This window comes from Oreochromis aureus, linkage group 16, assembly GCF_013358895.1.
Source record: "Oreochromis aureus strain Israel breed Guangdong linkage group 16, ZZ_aureus, whole genome shotgun sequence".
NCBI lineage: Eukaryota > Metazoa > Chordata > Actinopteri > Cichliformes > Cichlidae > Oreochromis > Oreochromis aureus.
This window is the reverse complement of record NC_052957.1, coordinates 32,668,411-32,681,199: the sequence shown is the minus strand read 5'-3', so window position 1 is coordinate 32,681,199 and position 12,789 is coordinate 32,668,411. Positions and strand designations below refer to the sequence as shown.

The window sequence follows — 12,789 nt, the reverse complement described above, 5'->3', positions numbered from 1 at the left end:
AAGAGAAACAGGAACTCAATAGTGTGGAAGCCCTTTTAGGGCATCCACACAATAAAGAGAAACAGGAACTCAATAGTGTGGAAGCCCTTTGAGGGCATCCACACAAGCACTACAGGAAAGTTAAAATTTCAGAAGAAATTTTATGCGCCTATGCCAAGCACCGTAGTTCGCCACAACCATACGCTATGCAGAGAGCAAAACCTGGGGAAGAGCAGCCATTCTCCACCACAAAGCGATGGTATGGTACAAACACCGCTCACGCCTTCACAGATGAGTAGCTATAGCCTTTGTGTAAAGATGAAGTTACCGAGCTCTACCGGTGGACGCGCCAGCAGCTACGGGCACACAGGCCCAAGAGCAGTCCGTACCCATGCAGACCCGGCAGACCCAATAAGCTTCAGGCGGAACACGCTTTGAAGCGCATGGTATCGGCGGAGGAATTTTCGCCACTTTCATACATGAACGCACTTGTTTTTTTGTTATTTCCCGAGTGTTGCGTTCTGAATTGCTGGAACAAGTCATTCACAGCCAATCTGTGTATTAGCTGAGGCAACCCGAAGGTTGTGAGATCTGAGATAACGGCTGGCTAAAAAGCTAAATGGGGCTATGAGAGTAAGGCAGTGCAAGTATATCTTGTGTCCACCTTTCTCTGTTAACGCCCCAGCTGCCCTGCACAGCTACCAGCTGAAAGGCCAGCCAAAAGGAGCTTGGTCTCTTGTCTCCCCAGAAACAACTCATAACTTCCTCTAACTCATCTAAGGGCCACCTGAAGTAAACCTGTTTCCATCACCAAACACTCAGTCTAGGGCCCATGATCTAGGAGTTACATCTCCTGATTTCCGTGCATCTCTATGCTCCATAAACAGACTAAAGGCTGATATTAGAAATAAAACTTGCAGAATTCAATAAATAGCTGATCATTTCTTCTAAACGCAAGGCTGTTGTTTAGCCGCGATAAATAAGAGCTAACAGCCGATCATTGACTGCTTCATGATTGACGCTTCAATATCATGTAGAGAATGATACAGGGAGGCCTTTTAAACGAATAGAATAATAAATCAAGTAATGTTTTCTCTGAATGTGACTTATTCTGCTTGTATGGTACGGTAACTCTAAGAACTAAATCTAATGAATAAAATAAAAGTCCAACGCTAGTAACTTAGTGCTATTACAGCTGTAAGAGCAACCCCGTAAGTACTACTACTGTAAAAGGTCAACGAAACAAATTACACCCAAACTCGCCGGGTTTATATCTGACCTAAATAGAGCTGCACTGGAAGCTATGACGGAGTTTCACCCGCCTCACTATAAGCCAAGCCTGCCTGCGTTTTCACTCGGCGGTTAAGCAGCGCGCGAAAGTTAACTATGCAGCGCGCTTATTAGCTAGCCGCTACTGTAGCAACATATAAGAGAACTGGTTACAAATAAACCACACCTAAAACTCGGGTTGATATCTAACTCCAATAGAGTGCAGGTCTTCGCTTCTTACCTGAAATTCAGTTCACCCGCGTACGCCCCGCCTTCAAGGCTTTCCCGCGATCCAATACGATTGACCCGCGTTAGTAAACACCGGTCGATCGGCAGTCGCTGCATGTCCTTTCTGCTGCTACACCGTGGATAGTTGCCCACTGTTGTAGCTCCGACATTACACCACCAAACAACCTGAAGGGTATTTTTTCCACATCCAGCTGTAACTCCGATTCTCAGCGAGCATTTGCGTAGAGACCGGGAGGAAAGGAGAGAGAGAGTCCCTCAAGCCGTCCATTTGCAGCCGGCGCAGCTATGAAGTTAGCCGGCCAACTGTCAGGAAGGACCCTGGTCGCCATTGTCATTGTCGCTAGTATGGGATGCTGTCTTGATAAAACAAGCAGATATTTTAAAAGCCATACATACCCACATTCTCGCCGCTACGGTCTTTGTCTCTCAGAAACAACTCATAACTTCCTTCAACCTGTATCTGCCATGTCACCTAAAGGCAGAACCTGTTTCCACCACCAGTTCAGTCTCTGATGATTCAGTAAGGACATCTCCTGATTTTATCTTCTGGCTCCAGCAAACATCAGTGGCTGATACCACGTGAAATTAAAATCAACAAAAGAATCTAACAACAGTCGATCTGTTTTAAACCGCGTTGCCGTTGTTTAGCCGATAAATAAGAGCTTAATACCGCATCATCATTGATCAGTTTCACGATTGACGCTTCAACACCGAGAGAATGGACAGGGGAGGCTTCGTGAACGACAGAATAAATCGGCAATGTTTTCTCTGAATGTGGGATTGATCCCGTTCATACGGGCATCGTGGTAATCCCCCATGAACTTAACCCTATCGAATAAAATAAAAGTCCAACGCTAGTAAACTTATAAAAGCTATTACAGCTGTGGTTGGTATATAACCTGCAGTACGATTGTAAAGGTCAACGAAAATAAATTACACCCTAAACCTCGGCTATTTATATCTGACCCAAATAGAGAGTGACTGGTAAAGGATAATGGCTTCACCCGCTTCAATATAAGCCAGCAAAGCCTGGGTGCTTTTTCACGAAGGGTTGCTAGCGGCGTTGAGCTAACTATGCTAGCGGCGCTTAGCTAGCTAACCGACTATCAACAACACATAAGAGAACTGCTGCTAAATAAACTACACCTAAACTCGGTTTATATCTGACCCAAATAGAGTGCAGTTCATAACTTCTTACCTGAAATTCAGTTCACCTCACGCTCCTGCCTTCGCTTTCCCTGATCCATGATTGACCACCGCGTTAACTTGTCGCCTGCCGAGCCTCCTCATGTCTCGTTGGCGGCATATCCTTTCAGACACACCGGTGGGTAGCTGCCCTCTGTTGTAGCTTCGCTCCACCACCAAACAACTCAGTTATTTTTTCCACATCCAGCTGTAACTCTGATTCTATGCGAGCATTTGCGAGACCGGGAGGTGAAACTACAGAGAGTCCTCGCTATCCATTTGCAGCCAAGTGCGGCAGCTAGCTAGGTAGCCAGCTAGCTGTCAGGCAGGACCGGCGTAGTCAGAGCACTGTCGCTAAATATGGGATGTCTTGATAAAACAAGCAGATATTTGAAGTTTACACACCTACATTCTCGCCTGAAAATATCTTAAAAAGCTTATTTTGTGACCTAGAACACGAATAAAAGACATATAAAACAGTGGTGGCTGCCATTGTTCACTCTGTAGAGGCGTGCTATGAATTGTGGGATATTGAGTTTTCCACCAAGCATTACCGTAACTTTTGAATGATTTATGCAACCTTAAAAATTCCAATGGCTCCTGAAAGCAGCGACGCCAGCGCACCGCTGAAATTGTCATCATTACGGTAATCCAAATAAGGGTAGACAGGCTGTACCACTCCCGGCATACCACTAGAGAGAGCCAACACACCACAAATGAAGTCTGTTTATTTGGCGCCAAAAGATGAATTGGCCTAAATTTGTACTAAAATATTAATATTTAAAAAACTATAAAAGTCATAAACACCAAAAAGTCACAACATAATAGTCCAGCTCCAGCCGCACAAAATGATCTAACATATGTAATCCTAATGTCAAAACTGTTTGGCAGAGGAGGCGGGAAAATTTTCACTAAAATATTAATATTTAAAAACTATAAAATTCATAAACACCAAAAGTCATAGCACACCATTCCAGATCCGGCCGCACAAAATGAGGTAACATATATGAAGCTTGTCTCAAAACTGCGGGCGAGATTCAGCTGCAAAATTTCAGTGCGGAAACTGGAGAATATAATAATAATAATAATAATAATAAATAGAAAGCGAATAGTAATATGTGTGCCTCTTGGCATAGGCACACAATAACTAAGCGAAAATTTAGAAGAAATTTTATGTGTGCCTATGCCGCTGCTAATCACTGTAGTTGCCATTCATACGGCTACAGAGAGCAAAACTCAGAAGAGCAGCCATTCTCCACCATGAACTATGGTAAAACAAACACCGCCACGCTTCACAGATGACAGCTTACAGTTTGTGTAAAGATGAAGTTACTTCATTACAGCGCCCGATTTGCAGACGCTGTGCACACAGGTTCATGAGCAGAAGTCCCATTGTACCACGGCAGACCCGACAATGTTTGCATGAACACGCTTTTGAAGCATTACGTTATGGACCACTTTTCACACATGGTTGGTGTACCCACACAGGCAGCTGTAGCTTTTCAACTCAGCCCAACACACACCCAAAAACAGCCAAGAGAGCACAGACTTTACACCCGTGGTCCACCTCCTGCAGCGGCACTGCAGACCACGCCCGCCACACATATCAAACACGTAAAAATAAATATTTATGCACTTTTGCATTCACTTTTTGTTTTTGTTATTTTTACACAGTGTTCTGAATGATGAACAATGGTCTACAGCCAATCTTGTGTATTATTATACAAACTTTGGTTGTAAGATTCAGATAACTATTTAATAAAAGCTAAATATTTTATACAGGGAGTGCAGAATTATTAGGCAAATGAGTATTTTGTCCACATCATCCTCTTCATGCATGTTGTCTTACTCCAAGCTGTGTATAGGCTCAAAGCCTACTACCAATTAAGCATATTAGGTGATGTGCATCTCTGTAATGAGAAGGGGTATGGTCTAATGACATCAACACCCTATATCAGGTGTGCATAATTATTAGGCAACCTCCTTTCCTTTGGCAAAAATGGGTCAAAAGAAGGACTTGACAGGCTCAGAAAAGTCAAAAATAGTGAGATATCTTGCAGAGGGATGCAGCAGTCTTAAAATTGCAAAGCTTCTGAAGCGTGATCATCGAACAATCAAGCGTTTCATTCAAAATAGTCAACAGGGTCGCAAGAAGCGTGTGGAAAACCAAGGTGCAAAAATAACTGCCCGTGAACTGAGAAAAGTCAAGCGTGCAGCTGCCAAGATGCCACTTGCCACCAGTTTGGCCATATTTCAGAGCTGCAACATCACTGGAGTGCCCAAAAGCACAAGGTGCAATACTCACAGACATGGCCAAGGTAAGAAAGGCTGAAAGACCACCACCACTGAACAAGAAACACAAGCTGAAACGTCAAGACTGGGCCAAGAAATATCTCAAGACTGATTTTTCTAAGGTTTTATGGACTGATGAAATGAGAGTGAGTCTTGATGGGCCAGATGGATGGGCCCGTGGCTGGATTGGTAAAGGGCAGAGAGCTCCAGTCCCACTCAGACGCCAGCAAGGTGGAGGTGGAGTACTGGTTTGGGCGGTATCATCAAAGATGAGCTTGTGGGGCCTTTCGGGTTGAGGATGGAGTCAAGCTCAACTCCCAGTCCTACTGCCAGTTTCTGGAAGACACCTTCTTCAAGCAGTGGTACAGGAAGAAGTCTGCATCCTTCAAGAAAAACATGATTTTCATGCAGGACAATGCTCCATCACACACGCCCAAGTACTCCACAGCGTGGCTGGCAAGAAAGGGTATAAAAGAAGAAAAACTAATGACATGGCCTCCTTGTTCACCTGATCTGAACCCATTGAGAACCTGTGGTCCATCATCAAATGTGAGATTTACAAGGAGGGAAAACAATACACCTCTCTGAACAGTGTCTGGGAGGCTGTGGTTGCTGCTGCACGCAATGTTGATGGTGAACAGATCAAAACACTGACAGAATCCATGGATGGCAGGCTTTTGAGTGTCCTTGCAAAGAAAGGTGGCTATATTGGTCGCTGATTTGTTTTGTTTTGTGTTTTGAATGTCAGAAATGTATATTTGTGAATGTGGAGATGTTATATTGGTTTCACTGGTAAAAATAAATAATTGAAATGGGTATATATTTGTTTTTGTTAAGTTGCCTAATAATTATGCACAGTAATAGTCACCTGCACACACAGATATCCCCTAAAATAGCTAAAACTAAACACAAACTAAAAACTACTCGAAAACATTCAGCTTTGATATTAATGTGTTTTTGGGTTCATTGAGAACATGGTTGTTGTTCAATAATAAAATTATTCCTCAAAAATACAACTTGCCTAATAATTCTGCACTCCCTGTATGAGAGTAAGAAAGAAAAGTATATCTTTGTGTCCACCTTTCTCTGTTAATGCCCTACCTGGCCCCTGGCAAAAGCTTTGCTAGATCCGCCCCTGCACAGTTACCAGCTGTCAGCTAAATAAAAAAGGAGCTTGGTGTTTATTTCTCTCAGAAACAGTTCATAACTTCCTTCAACTCATTCATGTCACCTAAAAAAAAAGGTAAACCTGTTTCTCCATCACCAGTTCAGCTCTGATGATTCAGTAAAGTCATCTCCTGGTTTCGACCAGCCGCTTTCTACAGCTGTGGCTCCAGCAAACATCAGCTGATACTAGAAATTAAAATCAAATGAATTCTAACAACAGCTGATCAAGCTTAACGCGTGCTGCTGTTGTTTAGCGCGATAAACAAACAAGAGAGAAAAGTCGATCATTGATCAGTTTCATGACTGAAGTTTGAACAGGCGAGAGAATGACAGGGAGGCTGTCATAAAGTTCAACATCAGTAACTTAGCGGGCACACAGCTGTATAGAAACTCCATCGTGCTAGCTACCACGCAGTACGCGAGTTATTATAACTGATTGTAAAAAGTCAGCACAACGAAAATAAACTACACCTAAACTCGGTTTATATCTGACCCAAATAGAGTGCAGGTCATAACTTCTTACCTGAAATTCCAGTTCACCTCACGCTCCGACCGGCGCCGCTTTCTCCTGCCTTCGGTTTCCCTGATCCACGATCTACCACCGTCGATCGGGCGATCCTCTCGCCGCCTCGTTCCCCGCATGTTCTTTCTGACACACGGTGGATAGCTGCCCTCGGTTGTAGCTCCGTCACGCGACACCAAACAACTCAGTTATTTTTTCCACATCGACCAGCATCTGGACAATCCACCGCCTTTCACTGTTTGTACCGTTATTAAAAAAACCCTCATCGGCTCATAAAACGAAAAATAAGTCCAGCTATGACCCTGAGTCAAAAAGACAGCCAGCTCGGGTTAGCTAGCTACCTGTCTAGCTCTTCAGGCACCGAAAACATCAGAGCTAATATGGGATGTCTTGGTAACACGAGCAGATATTTGAAGTTTACATCTGGCCAATCCACCACCTTTCACTGTTTATACCGTTACTAAAATGAATAAATAAATAAATCATCGGTCCATATAAACGAAAAATAAGTCCAGCTAAAACACATACTGTCGGGCGACGACCGGTGCTGACACTGAGTTTCACCCACTTTCAATATAAGCCAAGCCTGGGTGCTTTTCCACGAAGGGTCGCTTAGCGGTGTTAGCTAACTATGCTAGCGGCGCTAGCTAAGCTAGCCGACTATCAGCAAACACATAAGAGAACTGCTGCTAAATAAACTACACCTAAACTCGGTTTATATCTGACCCAAATAGAGTGCAGGTCATAACTTTACCTCAAATTCAGTTCACACGCTCCTGCCTTCGCTTTCCCTGATCCACGATTGACCTCCGCTAGCAAAACACGGTCAGATCGCGGTCGCGGAACACGCGGTCGTCGGCGGTCGCGACATGTCCTTTCTGTCATACACCGGTGGATAGCTGCCCACTGTTGCAGCTCGGCGTTATAGCACCACCAAACAACTCAGTTATTTTTCCACATCCAGCTGTAACTCCGATTCTGTGCGAGCATTTACGTAGAGACCAGGAGGAAACGACAGAGAGTCCCTCGCTATCCATTTGCAGCCAAGTGCGGTGACAGGCTAGCTAGGTAGCCAGCTAGGTAGGCCGCTAGCTGTCAGGCAGGACCGACGTAGTCAGAGCACTGTCGCTAAATATGGGATGTCTTGATAAAACAAGCAGATATTTGAAGTTTACACACCTACATTCTCGCCTGAAAATATCTTAAAAGCTTATTTTGTGACCTAGAAACACGAATAAAGACATATAAACATTAAGTGGTGGCGCCATTGTTCACTCTGTAGAGGCGTAGCTATGAATTGTGGGATATGGAGTTTTCAACACAAGGATAAAATCTTTTTCGCTGTACTACTCCCGTATACCACTAGAGAGAGCCAAGACACCACAAATGAAGTCTGTTTCTATGGTGCCAAAAGCAGAATATTTCTCAGGAGCCTAGAAATTGGCCCTAAATTTGCACTAAAATCTAAATATTTCAAAAACTATAAAAGTTATAAACACCAAAAGTCACACCATACTAGCCCAGCGCCAGCCGCACAAAATGATGTAACATATGTACCCCTATTGTCAAAACTGTTTGGCAGAGGGCGGGAAAATTTTCACTAAAATATTAATATTTAAAAAACTATAATATTCATAAACACCAAAAGTCATAGCACACCATTCCAGATCCAGCCGCACAAAATGAGGTAACATATATGAAGCTTGTCCAAAAACTGCGGGTCGAGATACACTGCAAAATTTCAGGCGGAAAAGGAAAATAATAATAATAATAATAAGAATAATAAATCCGACGAATAGTAATATGTGTGCCTCTTGGCATAGGCACACATAATAATAATAATAATAATAAATCCGACGAATAGTAATATGTGTGCCTCTTTCCATAGGCACACATAATAATGAATCCGACGAATAGTAATATGTGTGCCTCTTTCCATAGGCACACATAATTAGTAATACTGTTACACACACACACACACACACACACACACACACACACACACACACACACACACGCCATACAATCGCCTCAAACCCAGTATTCACCCTAATATCTACTGATACACTTCGTGGGAACCTGTTCCCCTGCAACATGAGTTGACATCAGGAGACTGTAACCACATTAATTTTCTGCATATGTACCCTAAACAACGGTACCCACCCACAACATGAGTCGTACACAGAATAATGAGAAGTACACACAAAGCTGTGTTGATGCTGACATGCCCTAACCCTCAGTCAAGCTCAGTTAGTGGAGGTTTTGTCAGAACAAACAATGAATCTCCACAATGTGACTGTATAAACAGGAGGCTCTGAAGGATCTGGCACTTTGTCATTCGTGTCTCTCCTTTTTTCTTTTCTTTTTTTTAAATCATCCTTTCTCCAAAATGTGCAAATTGTTTCTCAAAATCTTGGAATGCATTAAATGTGCGTGCGTGCGCACACAAACGGCATGTAGCCAAACCCCTCTGAACAGTTGCTCTTTGTGGACACAGGAAGTATGGTGATAGCCGCATGGATTTCCAGCCAGGACTTTAGGAAAAATGGCACAAGACTCCGCCATTCACAAACTCTCCAGCTCTCTCTGCTCACTTCGCACCTCTGACGGTTCACAAATGGATAAAATGAAGACAGAAGACAGGCATAGTTTGGAAACGATCTCTTCCCTTTAAGGCTGCAGAGTCGTAAGGGGAAAGGTGTTTATTTGATGGTAGATCATGGAAGGTGATTGATGGAGCCGGTGGTCACATGTCATTTTCAGACGTCATAAAAGTGGGATTGGCTTATGAATAATCAATAAATGGTTCGTGTGTCAAAGTCTTCAGATGTGTGTGAGTGCAGGTTTGAAAACTGAGCAGATGATGTCTGTGTGTGCAGGTAGCCGTCCGACAGTCCAGTATGTGTCCTCGCTGTCTGAGCTGCCTCAGGCCCTACAGCCATACTACACACAAGGCTACCTCCTGGCTGCCCTTCACCCCATCATCCTGTCCGTGGGTCGGACCCGCTCGCTTCCCTTCAGCCTGCTCTACCGCGCCATCCTGGCCCGTCCTAGACCCAGGTACGCCAGTCCTAGTCCAACTTCATCTTTATCTTAAAGTTTAAAACTGGCCTATTATTGATTTTTTTCCCTCTTTTTCTTGTAAGTCATGGTCCAAGAAAGCTCTTGCCATGATGGTATATGAAAGATAAATGAAGTCAGCTGCATATTTAATGCAGATCGCTGGTAAGAGGTCTGATTTGCGTGCTAGCAGAGAGAGGAGACTGTGTTTTGGTTTGACTACTGTTCAGTTTCTGTTGGCTAAAATTCACCTGGCAACAGGGATCTCTCAGCAGCCAGTGAGGATGCAGTATGTCTGATCTCTCAAGCCTACTGGGCTCCGGCTGAGGGACCCAAGGGGACGACAAAACCACCACAAAGAGACATAAAAACCACTACCAGGAAGGTCAAAACCACAATACCCACACAACAGTCGCAAAGGGACCCAGAATCACCATACACAGCTGAAACGACCACAAACAGAATAAACATGACTTAACTACAAAGGGAAATGAAACCTCCAAGACTAAACACGACTACTGTTGGGGAAAAAAACTCCCAAGAAACTAAACATGAAACCGAGAAACAAAACAGCCACCAAGGAAGCCAAAACAACCAGGAGAGTCTAAACATGATTACCAGCAACACAAAACAACCACGAACAGACTAAATAGGACTACCAGGAGACTGAAATCAACCACAGAAGAACTAAACGTGAATATTAGCAACATGACTGTAAAGTCGCACAAATCGACCAATAAGAGACTAAATGGGAGTGCTGCGAAACACAACCAGCGAGAGACGCAAAGCACCAAAGAGTCCAAAAGAGCCACCATGAAACTAAATGTGATTACCACCAACACGCCTGTCAAGTCACACAAAAAAACACCAAGAGACTAAACATACTAAACCAAACAGACTGGACTACTCTGCCTGCAGTAGAGCCACCATGAGACTAAACACGATTACCAGATGACTGAACTACTCACTAAACACAACGATAAAGAGATGTGGAAACAATAAATAAGAGACTGAGAGACTGAACACGACTATCATAAATACGATTACCAGCTTATCCGAAACACCAAAAGCTTAAATATGACAGAACCAAGAGACACTTAAATCACACCAGTACAGCGGTCCCTCGTTTATTGCAGGAGTTATGTTCTAAAAATAACCGCGATAGGTGAAATCCGCGAAGTAGCGAACTTTATTTTTTACAGTTATTATAGATGCTTTAAGGCTGTAAAACCCCTCACTACACACTTTATACACTTTTCTCAGACAGGCATGAACATTTTCACACTTTTCTCTCGTGTTTAAACTCTCTCAAAGTTCAAACCTTGGTAGAAAAATAAGTCCAGTATTATAGAACGAAACCAAAGATCAAACCCTGTTTTCATGTCCAGAACATGGGAATAGAGTAGCTGCCAGAGAATTCAACATTAATGAATCATTAATGAATCACTAATGAATCACTGGTACGGAAGTGGAGAAAGCAAGAAGAATGAGCTGAGCAAAGTTTGACTTATCTGACTGTTTTGTTTCGCTTAATGCGCCTTATGGTCCGAAAAATACATAGTTTTTTTGGGGGGGGGCTGACTGTGGTATTATGCTCTTGTATCGAGTCGCTGTCTCCTCATACTGATGAGAACAAAGTGAAACATTTACCTTGATGCTGAAACGGTGCTACAACTGTCTGTGCGTACTCTTATCACTACAGTAGCAGCAGCCTGCTGAGCATGTAAATGATTTATTTGTTTGTGTCTGCAGCTCTGTGACAATGACAGCTGGACTCTGAACCTCCAGCTGGATGGGTTCAGTAGGTTTGGCACCACTGACCTGGAGAAAGAAGCTGAACCTGCTGAACAAGTCTCCCTGGGGTCTAACACTTATCTTTGTTATGTGATTTCAGTAAGCAGACAGCATCCATGTATCACAGCGTGCCGGTGCTGAGGGTGGAGGAGTGGCCTTTACCTGGAGACTCGCTGACGGCTGACACTGTCAGAGCACTCATCGACAGGGTCAGCCATCTTTACCAGTGCTTTAGTCAGATCAAAGGATAAAAAAGGGATTTTTAGTATATATGTTACGATCAAGACATCAATGGAGGTCAACGTATGATAAAAGCAATAAATATTAATAAATAAATACTTTTAATGGCTATAAAAGGTTTTTAAACAATGAAAATGTTGGAAAATATATTCACCTCATCTAAACTTCTTAATCTGTATTTATCTTTGCTGTAGGTGAACAGCAGTGCACGGGGAGGGGTTCGATTCATTGGCTCCGTCCTCCAGCAGGTGAGTGGGATCACCAATGGCCGGGTGCACAGTCCAAAGAGGGCCTGTCGCTCGCCTCCACGAACACCTCCTGAAACACTGCCTGGAGACAGAGAGCTGGATGACAACACCTACAGTCCCGGTAAGACAAGATATTTGTGTGGGGACTTTCTGACTGGTCGTGTAACCTCAGGTTCACATCCATGGTGACAATAATGGTGTTATGTGTCAGACTGCCAAAGGGTCGAGAAAATTTCACCCTTGAACCTTGTGCTTTGTTTTTTTTTAAAGAACAATTGTAAAATGAGTCATACTTTTGCTCCTTCTCCTTCCAGATTTGAGGTTGCTGGTCTTCTTCCACTCATGGGCTCCTGGCTGTGCTCCTCTGGACTCTCTGGGCTGTCAGTACCACCAGGGGGCACTCTCCATGCGTGTCTCCAGGAAAGGCCACGTGGTCAGTGCTCTGGAGGCTGATTGGTTGGAGCTGACTGCTGCCTACTATCGCAAAGGCTGGTCACTGGTAGACTCCTTTGTTTACTGGGACACACCTAAAGGTTGGTCTGATGGTTCGGATGCAACATTACAACCAACATAGTGGATGTTAAACAAAGCATGGAGTGGCGCATGTATGTTTGTCCTCTGCAGGCTTGAGCACTTAAACCAGTTTGAAAATGGTCTAAAACCCATTCAGATTCAGAACCAACACCAACTTTCAAAATCATTGCAAAATCTGATCCAGACCCAAGCCAAGTTTGAAACAAGCCAAAAGTCAGGTTCAAAACCAAGTTTCAAACCATTCTACTG

At 43.6% G+C, this 12,789-nt stretch overlaps 1 protein-coding gene across 1 annotated transcript in view; it reads left to right on the top strand.

Annotated features, from left to right (window-relative positions):
- rftn2 (raftlin family member 2) overlaps positions 1 to 12,789 on the top strand; it is a 96,998-nt gene that overhangs the window by 39,670 nt on the left and 44,539 nt on the right. Inside the window, exons 2-5 of the mRNA XM_031748252.2 lie at positions 9,544 to 9,724; positions 11,619 to 11,727; positions 11,953 to 12,127; positions 12,321 to 12,539. Coding sequence (XP_031604112.2) covers positions 9,544 to 9,724; positions 11,619 to 11,727; positions 11,953 to 12,127; positions 12,321 to 12,539 — 684 coding nt within the window. The remainder of the gene's footprint in view (positions 1 to 9,543; positions 9,725 to 11,618; positions 11,728 to 11,952; positions 12,128 to 12,320; positions 12,540 to 12,789) is intronic.